General features: G+C 43.0%; 1 protein-coding gene across 2 annotated transcripts; it reads right to left on the bottom strand.

Moving 5' to 3' along the window:
* Positions 1-3,881: 3,881 nt before the first annotated feature.
* On the bottom strand, positions 3,882-19,861 carry shprh (SNF2 histone linker PHD RING helicase). 2 transcript variants are annotated; one of them, XM_041953406.1, is made up of 30 exons: positions 19,728-19,861; positions 18,348-18,941; positions 17,481-17,610; positions 17,075-17,293; positions 16,667-16,745; positions 15,932-16,082; positions 15,594-15,693; positions 15,248-15,507; positions 14,507-15,154; positions 13,963-14,214; positions 13,625-13,703; positions 13,321-13,484; positions 12,936-13,192; positions 12,553-12,674; positions 12,203-12,291; positions 11,861-11,953; positions 11,607-11,714; positions 11,363-11,505; positions 11,107-11,280; positions 10,891-10,953; positions 10,583-10,808; positions 10,310-10,447; positions 8,497-8,598; positions 8,301-8,372; positions 7,049-7,237; positions 6,651-6,743; positions 6,465-6,551; positions 5,463-5,641; positions 4,533-4,613; positions 3,882-4,435 (listed from the first exon to the last, which is right to left on the bottom strand). In XM_041953406.1, the coding sequence occupies exons 2-30, from the start codon at positions 18,930-18,932 to the stop codon at positions 4,339-4,341; spliced, it is 4,980 nt and encodes a 1,659-aa protein (XP_041809340.1). In that variant the 5' UTR covers positions 18,933-18,941; positions 19,728-19,861; the 3' UTR covers positions 3,882-4,338. The 2 variants fall into 2 exon arrangements, with proteins under 2 accessions (XP_041809340.1, XP_041809341.1); XM_041953407.1 differs by lacking the exons at positions 17,075-17,293; positions 17,481-17,610; positions 18,348-18,941; positions 19,728-19,861 and having other exon boundaries at positions 16,637-16,700.
* Between the last annotated feature and the right edge of the window lie 372 nt (positions 19,862-20,233).

The following is a 20,233-nucleotide window of genomic DNA, read 5'->3' as shown; positions in this document are numbered from 1 at the left end:
GAAAGGCTCACAAGCGAGGATGGAGCGAGGTTGTGAGAATCACATTAAAAAGTAACGGGAGCCATTGAGGTTCCTTTATGTAACCTCCTTCTCAAGCTATCGTCCTTTCACACACTGTAAAAGTGAGTGATACTGCTCAATATTCAACTGCTGGCAGCTGACGTAGGTGAGACCGTAAAACGGGGACGGGTGAAAAGGTTGCGTCCACTGTTTGTCTGGGATCCTGCTGATCCTCCTTCTGTAGTGGCTGAGCAGGATGAATTACCTTGAGCTCTCACATTTGAGACATCTTTACTACCTCCTGGTAAACACCCCCCCACACACACACAATATGAGCACAGGTCTCACAAGCACCAGGTCTTCGTCGCTCCACCGCAGAACCCCACTGGCACTTGCACTTATCACTGGGCAACACGACGGCTCTGTGTCTCACAAATGCACGACTATCACTGAAACATGAGCAAGGACGCTGTCCTGTTTCAATAAAAATGGCTGACCTTTACACCCAACAATTCACTCACTTCTCTGACGGCGGGTTTAAAACGCTCTGAGTTCAAGGTGAAAGCCGGATTGACAGCTGTGGCATTCCTCTGCTTTAGCAACAGCCACCTAATCCGGAGCGGGCTTACTTTCCTCAGCCGCGACGCAAAAAACGTTGTAAAACTGCTGAGGTGGAGCACTGGGAGATTTCCTCCCTGCTGAAAGCTGTGTTAACCTTTCGCTCGCTTTACAAGGAAAACCTTCATGCATTCCAAGCAGGCAATTCAAGGACACTCGTGTGCTGAAGTAGGGATTTAAACCTTTGCCAAAGTTGGAATCCATGAGAGTGGATGGATTAAAATCATCAGGGGGCTAGTTGGCCGGTGATTTACGGCCTTCCTATTCAGTGGACATCAACAAATAATCATCATTTCCATGTAAATCCTGATAATTTAGAACTAGGAGGCCATTCAGGGTCCCCTCGCTGCTCTGAATAAGGTCCTGCGCTGTTATAGGCAAAAGGAACAACGCCGCCCTTCTTTCTTGACATGCGCACCACCCCCCTTCTTTTCTCTTCACTCCTTTCTGTCTGGACTCAGAATATGTGCCTTTCTCTGTCCATCTTATTAGACTTGCTATGAGCTAACGCCATCGTGGCCGTCCGAACACAGAGCCTCACAGTGCACATTTACGTCACAGCAGAAAAAAACGTGGCAAAAAGGGGTCTGGTCTTATTCAGGTTATCTTTCTGTTATGTAAAGTGACTAAAGTTGCTCCTTTTTTGGCACTAAAAAGATGCAGCTCTGGGCGGCAGTTCCCATAACAACCGCATACATCGTAAAATAGGTAATTTATTACGATGGGGATGGTATGTTGTCAATAATGGAGCCACCGAGTGTAGTTTGTCTTCATATTGTTTAAAGCTGATGTCTTCTTCCTTTGTTAAGAGTCGTTCTGGACGTCTGAGTTCACGTGCAACTTTTGATTGGTTTGACTCCTGCAGGCCTGTCTGACAAGCTCTCACAGACTGAGCATAGAGATGGAGGGTGATACCATTATTGTCCCGCAGTCCGAGAGGTTCGTCTTTATGCTGAAAACGTAGTCGTCTCCGACCTCAACGCCACGGCACTCTGGATCATTTAAATGCAAATCCCAAACCTAAACATGAAACAGACAATAGCAAAAAATAAATAAATAAATAAATAAATAGCTGCAAACAATTTAGGATGTCAGTAAGAGGGGAAAATACTTGGAGTTGTGTTGGTGCGAACTTACATAAACTGGAGGCTCTTTGTTGAGGAAAAACACACTGGGAATAACAACCTCCATATGGTCGTTGGTACAAATGACAGTTTCATTGAGCTCTAACAGAAAGAAGTTAGAAACAGATTAAATCTCCCACAAAAATATAGAAAGAGATGTTGATGATTTTTCAAAATTTCTACCCCTTTTAGGTACTTTCGGTCCTCCACCATTCTCAAATACAGATATTTCTATGTACTTTGTGTCTTACCACATTAGTTAAGTCTCATAGATGATCCATATATTTTACCAGCAACGTCCAGCCAAAGACATCTACATGTCAGTAGTGGAATATTACATTTATTCAACTGCTGTAGCATTTTATTTATAACCCATTTATAATCCGTTAAAGCAGTTTTTAACATGTTCATTCTTCACTGTCAACACAAACACCTGCACATTGTACCTTTCATTGTATATAGTTTATTGCCACATCATGATTTGTATATGTTGTTTATTTTATGTCTTATATGCACAACTTAACTTGTTCAGGTTTTTGTCCTTTTTTATCCTATGCAAGTACATAGAGTGCAATGTTTAGTCAAATTCCTTGTATGTGCAAACACGTTTCAGTTTCTGCTACTTGATACTTGTACTTCACTACACTTCAGAGGGAAATGTTGTACTTTTCACTCCGCTTCATTTGCCTGACAGCTAAAGCTACTTTTCAAAGTAAGACGTCATTAAAATACTTTGTACGTGTTTATTCATCAATAATAATGATGCAGTAATATAATAACTCTGACAGGGGTCATTTTGCTGCACGACAAGTACTTTTACTCTTGTGTGCTTGCACTTCAGTAAGATTTTTAAAGCTGTCTTGTACTTTTATCTTAATAAAGCATCTGAATACTTCTATCATCACTGAGAATACCATATTATACTGCTCCTTTTGTGCAATAAACTAGCAACACTCCTGAAAACAAAATAACATTTTTACTTGACTTGAAGCATTAAAGGCCTTGCAGCCAGGAAAACCCTTGTTTATCCAATAATTGCCAACACTTGACACTTCAAGGGTTGTGTGGTGCGAGCTCACCCTCCTCCTCAGGCTCCAGATGCACGGCCGAGGTGACCATCCTCATGGAGAACAGTAACCAGGCAAAAACCAAACTGGCAGGTGCCATCTTCCAAGGACTCTCCCTCTGGTCTCTCTGCGCTCAGCCACTCCACCACCTTTTGGCGCTCTCCCTGAAACTCTGTGAATCTTCTGGGGACTATTCACCGCAGCTCGCTGTCACCGCAAGACGTAGTACCCCTCTCTTACTCCAACCCTCGAAACACAGCTCTAATGAACTGGGAGCCTCCCTCTGGCCTTAAAACACCAGCTTGAATGATGTCCCGACCAACAATGAGATTCCGCACATGAATAGGGGGAACTGAGGGGAGTCCAAGGTAACACGTATGTTACCGCCTACTGCGGTGATGTCCTCTTAGTAAACATCTTACAACTGTTTCTTACTACAGGGAGCAACAAGACGGCTGGTAACCATGTAAAGAGGAACAACAGCGCTGGGCTGGCACTCTTTGTTGTCTACATCCTTTGTCTGGACATTTTAAAATCTTTACTGGTGCGGGAATCCCAGTCAGTCAGGCGAAAAGAAAGCCATTACGAGTCAAGGGCAATTCAGTCACGATGCCAAAGACCTGGGAGTGTGCGTGTGTGGTGGAAAAGACCATAAAATACTGGAGCGTGCAAACCAGAAAGATGATTTTCATCAAATCAAAAAAAAAAAGCAAGAGAAATGTAATAAAAACAGCGACATATCCATGAAACTCTTCCTGAAAACGCGAAAGAGGTAATATCAGAAAAAGGTAACTGCCGCCACGAGGCAGCAAACATTTTCTGACTTTTATGAGTTTAATTTACAAGATTAGTTTCCAAGACGCTGAATCTTGTGCTTTTTTTGTCTTGCAAATAAGGCAGGCGTAAGTGCTTGGCTGAATTGTCTGCCATTGTTTTAACAGACAAATAGCTTTTAGAAGATGGTCTGGCGGAAGAAAATCTCTCACTTCTGCTGTAAAGGTCAACGGCCTCCTTCCTGCTTCCATTTTTACTGCACAGAAATGAACCACAATAAAAGCACCGCACAAAAAGAGCCGGTCATAACAGGCTGACACCCTGCCTTTTATTTCCTGAAAGTAGTGAGAGCACTCACTCACTGATGTGATTTCGGCATGTGCGTTCCTCCACTTTCAACTTCACTTAATGTACAGTGAAGTCGTATATAAATGCATATACACTTAACATTAGATTAACACAAGCAACAGTGCTGTACAGTCAAACGGGATCATCAAACATGTACTTGAACAGCTGAAGTAGTTGTTGAATCAGTTACAACTATGACAACAAGTGAGCCAAACACACAAAGACTCCAAAGAGATCCAAAATTTAAAATTAAACACAATTAAGAAACATCATGTCGTCTGTTGACCTGCTAAAATATTTGGGAATGCATTTGAGAACGTGAGGATGTTTATATAAAAAGTTAAATGTGCAAAATCAGTACTTCTATCGGCGCTGTGCTCAGCTCAGGTGTATCCAGGTGCTCGGATTCACTCCAGATGTTCTGTGTCTTCAGTAAATAGATCAGCCAGGTCGGCTACTGTCAGTACGGCAGCCTCCGAGTGCTTCATGGCTGTGCTGGTGTGACTAGAATTAAAAAACAAAACAACCTCTTGTCAGTCCTTTCGGTCAACTGAATTTCCAGGTTTTAAATCAGATATTCACTTTATTCTGTGACTCTGACCTTTTCTCTGCCGTCTTCAGCATTGCCTGCATTCTCTCTTCAATAGTGGATTTGATTAAGAATCTGTGGACGAACGTTGGCCTGGCGGACAGAGAGACAGACATTACACAGAGAGTTCAAAAATGTAATATTAAAGATGTGTTTTGATGATTAAAGCTGAATGTTAACTTAATTGTTTGTTTACATGAAAACTTTTCAAATATTAAAATAGAAAATGGTGTTGTGTGCACGGTAGAAGCACTTTTTGCTAACAATTATTTTCACTATTGATTAATCTGTTGACTTTTTCACTTCAAGAACACAAAGACATTTTATTTACTATTATAGGTGAAACCAAAAATGAGCAAATCCTCACATTTAAAGACGCTGAACAAAATGTTTTTTTCTTGAAAGATGGCTGAAATGATTGTTCATCAAAATAGTTGATGACTGTCATTGATTACTCCCTAATTGTTGCATCTCTCACTGCGATATGGCAAAAAATGTTTGTCAAAAAACATTGTAATTTTAGTTTGAAGAAGATTTGTGCATTCAGTGCAGACCATTCAGTGATCAGAGCAGTAATGCTGCAGTCTCAATCCAACCAAGCGCCCTGGAATGGAAGCCAATCTGACATAGTGGCCAAACCAACAACATCATGTGAGCCACGGTGGCCCAAAAAGACTTTTGCCCATTGACTTGCATTATGAAAGAAGCAGCTGTAAAACGGTGGATAATGAAATGACTCATTTCACTATCAGAATTAGTCTGATAACATTTGGAAAGTCTAGAAGAGTTGAACAATTAACTCATTTTATTGAAGTTAGCAGAAAGCTAAACCTGAAGCAATTATTACTTTCACTGCACGTAGGTCAAAACATCGACACTGCTGGAAAAGTTCCTGGTTGAAATACTCCCGTCCACTGACACACTTCACTCCCTGCTTCTTACTTGGTCTGGCCGATCCGGTGAACTCTGCCTATGGCCTGGAGCTCGTGAGCGGGGTTGAGGATCGGCTCCACCAGCAGCACGTGAGTCGCTTCGATGATGTTCAGACCGTTGGAGCCGGTGTGGAGAGGAAGGAGGAGGATGTTGATCTTTTCCTCATACTTGAAGGAGCTCAGGTTCTCCTGGAAATTTGAAGTCAGCGCACTCGTTACAATCACACCTGAGTCAAGCTACATCTACAAAGTGACATGAGTTTTTGTTCAAGTGGGATTTCAAGTTTCAATGCAGCATCTGAAAAGTAGTATTTTTTTTCCCAATTGTCATGCTGAAAATACGAGTTTTCAGTGTTTACCCACTGAATGTTAGAACAGAAGAACCCCAGACTCAAAGTTAAGACCACAAGGTGCCATCAGTGACGTTCTGCTGCAACCAACTATGATTCAGACGAGTTTTAATAGATTTTTTTATTGCAGTGTGACCCATACGGACTCTGGACGAATCCTTAAGCTGAGATAAAAACTAAACACTTTGATCAACAATTAAAGAAACAAAACAATAAGTGGTGATAATAACCTGTGATCAATGAGTGGCTTTTACTTTTAATTAAATTTCCTGTTTGTGCTGTTTCTATCTTACAAACTTGGATTGGATTTCCTCGAAAAGAGATATTTCACCTTAGATTTGCACCAAAAGGATTACTGTAGCACCATTTTTCTGTTTCTTCAGGGGCATACACATCCAAAAAATCTATTTAACCTAAAAAGAAAGTCATGGGAATGATGTATTTTGATGTGGTGGCAAGTTAGAGAATTGCTGTGTTGGTTTGAGCACATATATCAGTGTCAACCTAGAAAGTAAGATGGAGGAAATGTCTTCAGTGATGAGTGAATTGTCCATAAGTGGCAAACCCCACCTGGTGCCCCTTTGTTGCACGGTGCAGGGAACAAACAGCTGCGTGGTTAAATGTTCAGCATATCTAGAAATTGCTACAGTGAAAGTCCAAACCTGGAATTTGTGAATCCCATTGATCTGAGAGAACTCCATGTTGTTGTCGAACAAGGCCTTGGCAATGATGTCCAGGACACTCAGCCACTGCGCAGGAGGGGAAGAAGAAGCGAACTGGGTCAGATCCAAACTCGATATGGTCAAAATAAATCACCATCTCACGGAGCGGGGATAGTTTACAGTTACCGTGGAGAAGACGAGACACTTGGCCCCGGGGTCGGTCACTTGAATCTTCTTCAGTGTTCTCACTACTGCCTCCACTTTGGTAGAGTGGCTTCCCTGCCAGACACAGGAAAATTAGGCTACAGCGTTAATTAATACAAAAATAAATAAAAGAAAGCTGTATTAAATTACAGCTAAATATACTACAAGGCTTGAATAAGTTAAAATCCCGTTATAAGTGCTAACAATAACATCCATGTTCATAAATAACCTCAATCATTCAGGTCCGCAACAAAAACATCTGACAACTCTTGGATAATTTGGAGGCAAACGGAATCAGAGCGTCCAGATCCAGCCATAGCTGACGTCATAAAAAATAAATCCAGATCTGTATTAGCATGACGACAGGGTAGCTGACTGACCTTGACCGGTATGTCCTGGTCCTGGCATGAAGACTGGGTGGTGAACACATAGGAGATCTCAGTGTGGGAGGTGGTCTGCCTACAAATGGCACATTTGATGGCCCGCCGCCTTGAGCCCACGCTATACTGCTCCACAATGATAGCGATGCACTCGTTACAGAAGCAGTGGCCGCAGGTCAGCACGGCCCACTGGGAAAAAAAAAAAGAGCGCGGCATGACACGATTCCTAAAAAGACGACACCCATTTGCGAGAGATTGAGTTTATTTTCAGAGCATTAACTAAATGCGTCAACAGAGAGCCAGAGAAACAGCAACAATTAAACTATAAATGATCAGTTAAAATCATTTAAGCCAGTTTAAAGATGTGTGTTTTCTTTAGCGTCCTTAATTCATCCTATAGTTTGAAAGCCATGACAGCAAATGCTTCATCTATCCACTTCAGCCTGTGCCCCTGAATGTGCACGCCTTTGCAGGTCAGAAATATATCCTACAGCCAATCAATTCAAAGGTGAGGTGAGTCATCTGGAGAGAGATTGTTGACGTTTGCTTTTGAAAACCAGTGACCACCTCCTCACGGTCCGCTAGCTGCCTTTTGTGTGTGCTTGCTGACAAAATATCCAGTTTTTGGGAACAGTCCTGGCTGTCTGTAAACGGCAAACAAACGAACAAAGTGGCTGGAACTGAGCAACATTATTCCAGCCAATCAGCAATAGCGTGGCGTTCGTGCTCGTGCACAGGATGAGGGGAAGGGGAGGGGAGGGGAGATGAAGGGAGCAAGAGGGAAAGTAAATCTAGTATGTTTATATGTAATCACATTGTGGACAATGAGAGACGGCAACATCAGGAATCTTTCTGCACAACAACTAACTCAATGCTTAACTTTGTAAATGATAAGCTGATTTTATTATTTTTTTAACTGCATATCTGAAGCTATGGGAGGCCAAAGAAGGGGTGCTATTATAGGATGGATTAACTACTGTAATTCTTCTACGAAGACACAAATTAGAAGCTCAATCAGGCAAAACCTTTCACCGGCTGACTTCCTGGTGTATCCGGCAATGAGGGATTACTATCATTAGAGATGTTTCCACACATGTATCACAATATCAACCAAATTCAAATGTTGAACATGTGAATCCTGATTGAAGCTACACAGTCAGCCGGGGTCATCCAGAGTATCAAGATGGTCGAGTCAGTACGAACGGAGCAGAGATGTTGCATAAAACACACAAAAACACAAACATTTACTCACCTCCTGTCCCAGGGGCCGGGCACAGATGGGACATGGCTCTGGGTTCAGCCCTCCAGTAGACTTGTCCTGGGACTGGAACAAAGGAATTTATATTATTTATTTATGTGAGATCGTACCACTGGGTTTGGGATGAAGTCTCTGAATGAGCTGGGAAAAGACTGCACGTGCTTTGTCGTTACCATCAAATGTAAATTACCTTCTCCAGATTGGTGAGATACAGAAACTGGCCCAGCTTCTTTTGGAGTTGAGACTTGGCCACCGCCTGGTCGTTCAGGAGCTTGACTCTGTTCTGCTCCACCTGGAAGCAGAACAACCGAGGGCAGGGGTCAGGAATGCAGTAAAAATAGCTACGGCAGGATATTACATCCTTGGAAACTTTCAGCGACCAAAAAAAAACAAAAAAAAACAAAACAATACTGGGTCAGAACTAGACTTGAGCTTTTAATTCCTCCATGACGGGCCTGCAGTATCGCTCTCAACAGTTTAAGTTGGGCCAAACCAGCCATATTAAGTGTAAGGAGATAAGTCAGGACATCCGTTACTAAATTACACTGCAGTCGTATGATCCAAAACAGAACTCAACGAAACGAAGCCAAAGACTTTACAAGCTAGAGGAACAAACAGCACTCTGTATCTCTGCACTGCGCCCACACTCTGCTTCAGGGTAACTGTGCTGCAAAGTGCATCCAATGGTGTTTTGACCGTTTGGGTTGAGATCTACAGGTAAAGAAACACTAAAGCGGCGCATTAAACAAGCAAGCAACCCTGCAGATCAGGATTATTTTTAAAGTGGAAACGGGCAACTTTTCAACCCCCTCCCATCCCCCCCCGAACCCCCAGCGTTTCCAAGTGGTAATACTGTATTGTTGGTGCCGCTGTTGCAAAAACAACCAGATCGCTTTCTGTTTTCCTCAGCAACTACCAACAACACAGGACATCCGGCATTTGAATCCAATAGCAACAATCAACACTTCAGACATAAGGGAGGAGAGAGAAGCACCTTCACTGAAGAGGTGAAAAGAGAGTGTCATATTTTTTATGGAGCAATGAAATTTGAGTGTACAGTACAGCGAGGGGCTGGCGTCGGCACGAAGTCGAAGAAAACATCAGGAGGAAAAGTGTGAATCCATTCATTCATTTAGTTTATAATGGAAACATGAAAGCAGACAGAAATTCTTTAGTAGGTGCTGAAAAAAGCAAACTGGGCTGGTACCATGTTACTTTATGGCTTTATAAAATGACAGAAAGTGGTAACAGCTGATAGCATCATGATTGGGTATGAAAGGAGCATCCTGGAAAGGCTCAGTCGTTCACAAACGAGGATGGAGCGAGGTTCACCACTTTGTGAACACATGACTGTATAAAGGAGATTAATACGTGGGCTCAGAGCACAGTCACAACTTTTCTGGTATTTGGGTTTTTAGAGGTGTTTCAAGTTCAAGTTCAAGAGTCTTTATTGTCATTGAGCTTGTCAATGAAATTTTCATTCCAACCCCCATGTTAGGAACAGATAGTAAGAAAGATAATAAGACTAGAAAAAATAAAATTAAGATAACTACAATAAAATAAAATAAACCAACATGCAATAAAAATATTCGTAAAGCAATTAAAAATATAACAGAATGAAAATATACTAAGGCAATAAAATATACTAAACAATAAACAATAAAATATGGAAATGAAATGTGCAAACAGAATAAAACATACAAGCAGAATAAAATATACACAGTGAAATGTACCGACAGAATAAAATATACCAGTGGACAATAAAATATGACATGAAAATGTAATGTGCCAATATACTAAAATGTATATAATTTATTTAAGTATATGTGTGGACCTAAAAGTTAAGTACACAGAAGGTGCAGGTGGAGGTGGAGGTGTCGGTGTAAAGTGCGGTGTGCAGTGGTTCACAGTTCTCACAGTCTCTCACTGCAGTGAGGGGCTGCTGGGGGTGATAGCTCTAACATCTCTGGGGAAGAAGCTGTCCCTCATCAAGACTGCCTCACCTCATGCGGCTCGATGATGTGCAGCAGTTTGGGCTTCGGTTCATCGGGCAGACGCACACGCAGCCTCTCGGTGGCCATGCCCAGCTCATCGATGGCCGACACGTGGTTCCTCAGCACCATCCAGTACTCGTGCAGCACCTGTGAGGGGACAGAGGGAGCTTTCACTGCAGTGGAGTGTTCCTCTCATTATTTCTGTGTAATTGTAAAGGAATCTGTTGTTACTTGCAGGCTCGCCTGAAAATGAAGAGAGTGTTTGTCAGTGAGCGTACAAACCTTGTACTCTTTCTTCCAGTTCTCAAACAGCTCCATGAAAGTATTGCCCTCCTCCACCAGCTCCGGGTCCATGCGTTTCACTTTGGCAAAGGACAAGATGGCTTTCAGAGTGCGCTCAGTCTCACTGGCTGCCCACAGACCTCGGCTGGTGGTGGGGAGACGGTCGTCCACCAGCCCCTCTTCGTCTTCGATCATTTCTTCAAAGATGGCCGTCTGACCTTTGACCCTGTTCGGGAATTTGCCTCATAAATCAGCCATTACGTTTTTACGTTTTTTGACTGACAGTCTGAAAGTACTGCTCTACTCACGTGTGAGAAAACAGCTTGGACTCATAATCCGTGAAAAGTTCATCTGCTTTGCAAAAAACACAACTAAAATACGACAAGAGAGGAACATTAATTATTATTTATATTATTTATATGAAAAGCTTTAAAGAGCTAAGATGAAATGTTACAATTTGTGTATTTTAAGACAAAATAAGGCTAAAAATGACTAAAATGAAGCCAAAAATGCTGACGTCTTACTTATTGAGTGGCAGCCTCATAGGCCTGAGGTGACAAATGGTGGCCTCATCAATCACTTTCTTTGAAGCCGGGCCTTCTAGACTCTTCACCGCCTCTTGCACAGTCTTCTGGGATTTCAACAGATCTTGCATTTGTGATGTGAGAATGAACTGTAGACCACGGGCATCACGGAACCTGCAGGAAGCCCCATTCACATGTATCACGTGTGTGTGTGGATTAATTATTGCCCTGTTTTTTAAATAGATAAATGGCTTACTTGTCTGCCATGGAGAGCTTGTGGGCTTGTTGTTTGTAGCTGGATGTCAGCTCATTCTTGACACGAGACACCAGATCGTCGTCGTTGGAGTACCGGATCGCCCTCTGGATAACATCCAGCCACCAGGGAGAATTCAGATTGACCTTGAGAAGAAAAGGTAATGATGTTAAAGTAGTTTTAATTATTTTCTATCATAATTTGAAGCACAATTTGCCTCAACAATAGATGTAAAAGTAGTTCTCACTTTGCGTTTCAGCTCCTTGATGTTCTGCAGCACTGGCTGCAGACTCTGATGGGCGTCTGCTACCTCAGAGTCGTATTTGGTCATGTAGTGCTGTCGCAGCTGCTCTGCCTAAAGAGGACATGGAGGATGACAGACTCTTTAAAAAATAAATAACACGTATATCAGCAGTTACAGATACCACATATTTATTCCCAAAATCAACAAGTGCAATTTCTGGAATAAATCTGTTTTGAGAGAAATATTTTGTGTTTTACCTCCTCGCTCAGCCGGTCGTCTCTCAGTGTGGGAGGTATCCCAGGATGCTTTGCGCTCAGCAGTTCCATCAAGTTGTGGGTAGCATGAAGCCTCTGTTTTACCACAAGAGTCAAAACCACGAGCAATCAGAAAATTTTATATTAACTCATAATATTTAAACTGTCCATTACGGTAAGGAAAAAAATGGGAATCTAATGTCCATCATGCAGTCAATGCCAGTAGAATCAAAAACTCAAAGCTTTTAGCAACTCTATTTGAAAGCTAATGACACTAGAAATGAAACCCTTCATATGTTAATCACAGACATGTGGGGAAGACATGAATGAGATGAAGCCACATACCTGTAATGAATCTGTTTTCAGTCTGCCTTTGTGCTCTTCTGATGAACGAAGCACTTCTCTATACATCTCTGCTGCCTCTCCAAAGTCATCTGCAGGTGGCAAAGGAAACGCTGATTATCAGTCAACATGTCCGTCGCATGTGGAGCTAATGAGACGCGCTATATCGAGCGCCCCAGCACCCTCGGCCGCATTATATGTATAGATTTATGAGACCTGCTGCAACAAAACACCTTGGTACAAGAAGTGTTGGGAGACACAAAGATGAGATCATGGCTTGTGTTTGGTTTGAACTGGTTCCCATGGGAAACTGGGAGCAGAGGGAGCACAAGCACAGAAGTGGGGATTTATACCTCTGATGATGTGGATTCCAGCCAGGCCATTGAGTGCGCACACCAATTGTCTGTGAGCTTCTTCACACTCCACTCGACATTTCTTCTGCAGGGACTTCAGGAGCTCCTCCATCGTCATGGTGCTGGGGCGGGGGAGGCGGAGCACAGATAAAACCCACTCAACAAAACCCCTCTTATGCAAATGGCACAGAGTGGGTCAACTTTAAATAAACACAAATGCGAACTGCGTAACTGACAAACAGGTTGCTGCTGTCTATTACCGTTACTAATGCTGTGATACTCTATTTAGTCAAGCAAGATTGTTACTGAAGCGCTGCAGCTGCCTCCGCATAAAGACCTCTCCTCTCGCCTATGAGCTCCTTGAAAACACAAGTGTCATCTACCTTTTCTGGAGAGGCAGGAACTCCCCCCTCACAGCCTGTGGATGGCAGCAGGCCTGGCGGAGCCTCAGCAGCGGGCACAGGATGGTGTTGACGGTGCGGCGGTCGAGGCTGCCGAGCTTCAGGCTCCAGTCGGAGATCTTCCTGAGTTTGACCAGGGCGTCCTGGGAGCAGACCTCGTGCTGACGGTGGTAGAAGTGGCCCTCGACGGGGGAGAAGTGCAGCCAGTGCACCTCCTCAGTCTGCGGGGGGATCTGGATCTGGAAAAACAGGAACGAGATCATCAAAAACAGCTGAGCTACATTCTCTGAAATGAGCAATGTAACATTACATCTTTTTGATAAGAATTAAGCACAGTCACACAAATACAGAAGCTCTGTCATCCTACCTGATCGATGACGTCCTTTTTAGCCGATCGCCACAACAATTGAGCAATTACACAGTACAGCGGCTCTGTGTTTCCACGGCGGTAAGGGCGATAAAGCAGCTGGTCCCACCAGTGTTTTACCCAGTATGGGTCAACTCCCAGGAAAAGTACAAGGCCATACAGATCTGTACAGAAAACAACATCAGTTTAGAGATTCAATTAGATGTCTTAATCAGGTTTAACAGACCAATCACAGAGCTTCATATTAAGGGCCCACTTAGATTGTTTGGGTATTGTTTTTTCTATGTAATGATTTTCTTTCTACCTTCCAAGCCTCTCTGCACAGGAGTACCACTGACACACCAGCGGTTGACAGAGGCGAGACGTAGAGCCATCTCTGCAGCCTGACAGTGAAATGAAAGGGAGCATAAATAAACTTCCAATAGACAGTTTCAATAGATATTATATAAAACACATAGTCTGACAATCTTATTTACAACCTTTGAATAAATCCCGCATTCCAAACTGTGTGGTCAGGATCAACATGGTGATAAATCAAATAACACAAAAACTACCCATCCAATATAACTCAGAATGCTTTATTATCCTCTAATGTAAATAACCGAACCACAGGTGTGGATTTCTGGATTCCCCTCAGCTCACCTTCGCAGTGGGACATTCAACCATCTGAGCCTCGTCCAGACAGATGCGCCACCACTCCACGGCCACCAGGGGACTGGGTATGGCCATGTAGCGCTTCTGGTTGCGGAAGCGGCGTCCATCCTTGCTGTTACTGTGAGGAATGTCGACGTAGTTGAGCTCTGACCGGAGCACGTCGTAGGTGGTGATGACCACGTCCTGCTCAGCGAGCATGTGTGGCTGGATGAATCCGTGCTTCTTCACACCCTGATACACCTGAGATGAAGAAGTCATGCTGGTCAGCAAAGTACTTAAAGATGATCAACTTGCGAGAGAAAAAACAAAATAATAAGGAGAGAAGTGTACACATGCATTAATGAAGAATAAGTGGCCATCAGAGGTTTAATTCTGCAGAAACTGCAGCTAAATCCGGTTCAACACTAAACCCGCAGCAGGGAAAAGTAATCACATTTGAAGACACTGAGAGAAAGTTGGTAATTCGTGACATTTCTACCATGTGGCTAAAAAACATCTCCCATAAGACTCAGACATCCATCTACTGTCTCACCAGCACTCGCAGTGAGGAGGACCTGATGTGCCGGTTGATCTCCTCCACCCACTGGTGGCAGATGGAGCTCGGGGAGATGATAAGGGTGGCACCGGTGGAGACGGGTTTCATGGAGACCAGGCAGTGCGGGCAGTAGAAAGGTGTAGTTTCGAGGCTCTCTTCTTTGTAGTTCACACAGTCTGCATGCTGCCACAGCTGGCAGTTCATACACTGGACGCGAGCCTTGTAGTCAATGATGCCCAGCTCACCGCAGATACACTCAAAGCGGTAGTCCGGGGTGTTGAAAGGGACGACAGACGCTCTGGTGGGTGTTTCTGTCTCCTCATGTGACTGGAGCTGAGGAGCTTCTCCCCTTTCTTCAGGTGGATCATCCCCTCTGGGCACGTCCTGCCTATCTGACTTATCCTGAGACATCTGTGAGGCTGTCGTGGACGTATCCAGCACATCATCCGACTGATCTGCTTTCTCGGTCAGACTCTCATCCCATCCCTGCTTTGTTTCCATTTCTTCTGGTGCAAGGCCTTCAGATGTAGGCGGGTACAGCTCTCTTTGATCCTCTGTAAAAGAATTTTGCAGGGCTGCTTCTGCCTTCTCTTTTGCGCGTCTCTGGAACGTCTTCCTGGGCGAGCTCTCTGTGTTTTTACAATTCTAACAAAGAAAGACATCAGACAAAAGTTAAATAATACATCCAAGTAATACTTGTAGCACAAAACATTTCCATTTGAAGGTCTTTATTCTTACAGACTTGGATGCTCCTGATAACATCTTCTTTGTTTCTTTGTAGTTCTTTCCCAGCTTAAATGACCCAGCCAAGCCTCGACCTTTGACCCGGTCAACCAGCCCCTCACATATCAGCTTCTCCAGGGTCTTCCTGATGTGGTTGCGTTTTTTTAAGAGGTCATAACCGTAAGTGGCACGGATGTAGGTGAAGATGGCGTTGACGGAGGTGCCTTTGCCAGATCTCATCTCCATGATCGCAGTGAGGAGCATGACGCGTACAGCTGCACAACCATAATGTAAAAACATCTGAATCAAACAGCAGTGGCAACGAAAGCTGTGATGTCTGAGAGGACTGTGAGTGACATACTTGGGTACGATATTTTCATTTTAGGCTGAACCTCAATCTTGCGGATCACTTTCTTTCTTTCCAGGGGAGGAGGAGGTACAAAATAATTTACGGATTTTCCCTGCAAGAGCAAAGGAGATACACGATCTTAGATTTACACAGTATAGCTGATGTCTTCTATACAGATCGTGTTCAATTAAATAAAACAGTACATGAAAAATGGCACATTCTATGAATATTCCCATGACTGTTAATTATCATCCACGGTGCAAACAGGGTGAAAGTAAAGAGAGAGACAAAGAAGGGAAGAAACAGATGATATTCTGTATGTTTAACTGCAGCTGACTACTGATCCTCACCACAGGCAGGGTGAGGGCCTCCTGCTCCAGGTCCTGTCGAGTGTGAAACAGGATAAGAGCCAGAACTTCCACCGTCTTTCCCAACCCCATTTCATCAGCCAAGATCCCACCAGGCCACTCCACACCGGCCAGGGGAAATTCTCGGATCAAGCTGGGGGGAAAAAGAAAAACTGGTGAAAACCAAAAATGCTTAAATGTTTTTTTTTTTTAAACTAATCTGTGAAAACTACAACAAAACGAAGGTAAGCAAAGAGCAAATCAAAAGGTCAGTTCAGCAGAATTCAACACATATTTTCCCAGTTATCTTTTGTAGCCATGCTGGTTTTGGTTTGGTCTGATGTGCTGAGGTTTTGAGATATGATCTTAAGACACCTCTGCTGCTGACCCAACACAATGGAGGTGAATGGAATTTAACTTGTGCTGCTCAAAGAACTGAAAAAAAAAAAACATTTAAAAACAGTTTTACTGAAACTACTTTTTACAAAAGCAACAGTTTCTTTGAAAACTGTTCACTGTGAGGTCTGTAGATTATTCTGAGTAATCTGGACATGCTGAGTTTTTCGGAAGACATTTCTTTTATTTTATTTTGAGCACAATAAAGAAATTTAATTCATCCCCATTGCACAGGGGGTGGCAGCAGAAGTTTCAGATCTGTCTGGGTAGATAGAACAAGTGGTACTGTTTTTGTGACTGATGTGAACTGACCTGTAAACATGAGGGGATTCAAGTTCTTACCAGCCGGTAAAAGGGTTGTAGAACAACTTCTTGCCGCACAAAGTGATCAACTCCCGCCAGAGGAAATGCAGTGTTTGTTCTAAAAAGAAACGGTAAATATTGACACCTCAATAGTCCCTCACTGCATGAATAAGCCATAACTCAAAGTGTAGCCTCTGTTGCTTTTGTTTCCACCGTACTCTTCGTGTTTTGGGAGTTGAGGTAAATATATAATATAGCACACACAGCAAGACTCATCAGCCTAAAAAGGTGTGTCACACCTTGGAGAACAGTTGAGAGTGGAGTATGTGCATGATCTGTAGCGCAAAACCACCGGTACAGCCCCCTCCTGCATCATCCTGCAAGCTTAACTGCAAGATTAACTGGAATATTGATTATAACCACCCTGACAAGAAGTGTGCACACTACCTTTAGGTGAAGCATTCCTGGATTTCTCTCTCCTCAGCATCCAGTTGACGGCTTGGCTCTGATAGGGTCTGAGAACAGGAATAAGAGCTTTGTGCTGGACGTCAAAGGTCACCTCCCGACTCTCCCTCTGGTGCAGATGTCTGACGTAATCATAGAGCTCCTCGACATTTTGCCTCTCCAGGTCGGTGTCACATTCCTCCTCCTCATTTTCTACAACTTCTGCATAGACAGCAGAGAAATATTATTTCCCAGACAAGATGTTAGTGTATTATCATTACTATTGTTGTTATTTAGGGTTATAGTTGCTCTAAGGCTCACACTGTTTTACATTAAATTTAATGAGCCTGTCACAGTATTTGAGAACTTGAATCACAGCACGCATTAGACTTTAGGACCAGACCCTTACCAGGTATAATGAAATCATAGAAATACTCCATTAACTTCTGCATTAGTTGATTTGCTTTCTTCAGCCGAGCATTACCCTCACTGAGGAACTCCGGCTTCCCGAGCCCAGTTTCCAGCAAGTAAATCCCCACCTGCCCGATGCAGACAAACAACAGCAACAAAGATTTTTTTTTAACATTGTGATCGATAAAACTTTGCCGACATAAGAAGCAGATAAACAGATTTCCAATCTAACCAAAGACTACGCAGCGGAGAATAAGCCAGTTGGTGAAAAATCATCTATTGTTGTGCTTGGTGTCTTAAACCTTGTGGCCTAGAGGTTTGAGGTGCTGTCCCTGTATCCAAACATCCTTGGTTTAGATCCAGATGTGGCCCTTATTTGCATGTCATTCAATATATTGATCTCTCCTCATTTCCTGTAAGTTTTCTACTGCCAATTCTCCAACAAAGGGGCAAAATGTCCAAAACATACTTACAAAAAAGGATTAGTTTTAGCAGATCACAAGTTCTGAAAAGTGCTGCCTTTAATAAGTATAAAGACATACAAACAAGAATACTTTCATTGTTTACTTTACATAAAGGCTGTAATTTGATGTTTAAGCAAAGGAAGACTCTAACTGACACATTATGAGTTAGCACTGAAGTTAAGAGTCTTGTTTTTTAATTATTACATATTAGATTACAGGCAGCATTGTTCTTCAAATGAATGCATCTAAATATGCAGCCTTGCACACACAGCATCATCATAAATGAAATAACCCCTCAGTTTATGTGGCTATCTGATGATGAATGAGGAATTTCAACACTAAAGAAAGTGAAGTAATTCTTGAATTCTTTTCATTCCATCTTTTCCGAAATCCCTTCATACCTTGACTGAGCCCTCTTTTGCCTGGTGGCAGAGTTGCACCACTCTCCTCTTCTGCATCCAGTCCAGGTCCTCCAGCGGGATCACACTGAGGCTGCACTCCACTGTGCAAGTGTCCTCATCAGGCCTCCACTGCAGTCCTGTGCTCTCATCACAGCTGCTGTAACTGAGGCAGAGCTGGTCACCCATCCTGTGGAGTGTGAAAGCTCTCTGTTCACAGTCAGATGGGGTCCAAGCCGGCCGGACGCTAAACTCCCCAATGAGGGCCTTCCAGATGTGGCCCAGCTTCAGAGCTGGCTCCACAGTGAGGGCCAGGGAGGCTGAGGCAGAGGTGCCGTCCGATGACGTACCAGGGAGTTCCTCCAAAAACCGGACAGAGCTGGTACAGGCAGGCTCTGCGACGTCCTCGGTGGACAAGAGAAAGGAGCTGCTTGGAGTGTGGTCGACAGGAAGAGCGGAGGAGGTTGGTATTTGGTCATCTTCCTGGATCTCCTCGTTCTTGCGGTCCTCCAGCATGTTCCAGTTCAACCTCTTCTTGTCCTCTTCATCCACCCTCACAGGAGGGGCTCTCTTTCTTCGGCTACTCATGGCTTAACTCTACAGAGAAGGCAAATGAAGAGTTAATTACAAAAATTAGTCTACTCTAAATTCATTTATTACTGATCAATGGCATTTATTTGATAAACAAAGTGAACAAACGTAACGACAGCTTTTCAAAAGTAAAAAGTTCAAAATGTCCTTCCTCTGGCTAAGAGACAGGGACAATATACGACACACAACTGCTGATGATCATCAGAAATGATTAAAATATTAATGTTTTAAAGATCGACACCAGCTTTTCCTCCCCAAAAATGTTTTTTTCCCCCCAACGTGCACTTTAATATGTAGACATGAGTTGTGAGCAGTTCAACTAAAGAGCCATTTCTCCCTCTCAAACATGTGATGTATAAGATCAGGGAAAATTAAGCATCATTTTGTGTATAGCAGATATAGAATAGAATAGCAGATAAAGTATTTCAACACTAGCTTATGTCGCTGCTTGTGCATTTAGTTAGCACAAGCAGCTAACTTCCTTCACCTGACATGTCACGTACTGTCCACAGGATGCTTTAGGGCATTCAATCGTTCGCATATATATTATCAACGCTCACATTAAAGGGACTGCTAGCTAGCTCATGAGCGTGTTAGCCTGTTTTCACGTTGGCTAAGAAAGGGCCGCTTTAAAATGTGCTTCTTCCTTTCTGTAAAAGTTGTCGTCCGTGTAAACAAGCAGCAGGGCTACAATGTACGAACACGGTTACACAATGGAAACACGTCGAGGCTGTGCGGCTGCGTATTTAATCGTTTGACTGTGAACAAGCGAATAAAAACGAGCACATTTACTTCTCGAGCCTCCCACAAGACGGCCGGGTTCCTATCACTGCATCCTAGGTCGTTTCACGTCCCGGCAGCTCCAGACAATCAGGCTGACATGCACCAAAACACACTTCATTTACCGACTTCTGTGTTGCTGTCCGCCATTTTTAAATTCAGGAAGTGACGTCAGAGCAGGGGGCTATGTTTTGGACGGCGCGTGCATCAACCACAGCTGCTAACGTTACTCACTACTTTTAGTTTTATGCGTCAAAATGAGCAACTATGGACAGAAAAAAATTGATTTTTAGTGTCTGTATTTTTTCTGGATATATTTTGTTTAGCGAATTTTGTTGATTAAATTTTCACATTTTAGTTATCTTTTCCTAATAAGCTATAAAAACAGTTTCTAAATAATAATAACAAAAAAGCTGTTTGGAGAAGAATTCTGTAGACAGATTGATTACTCACGTATCTATATTATCCTCAGTTCTTTTTAATACTTTTTCCAATTTTAATTTTAACTCCTTTCTAAT

This window comes from Chelmon rostratus, chromosome 15 (genome assembly GCF_017976325.1).
Source record: "Chelmon rostratus isolate fCheRos1 chromosome 15, fCheRos1.pri, whole genome shotgun sequence".
NCBI classification, from domain to species: Eukaryota; Metazoa; Chordata; class Actinopteri; order Chaetodontiformes; family Chaetodontidae; genus Chelmon; species Chelmon rostratus.
This window is presented reverse-complemented; position numbering and strand designations above follow the sequence as displayed.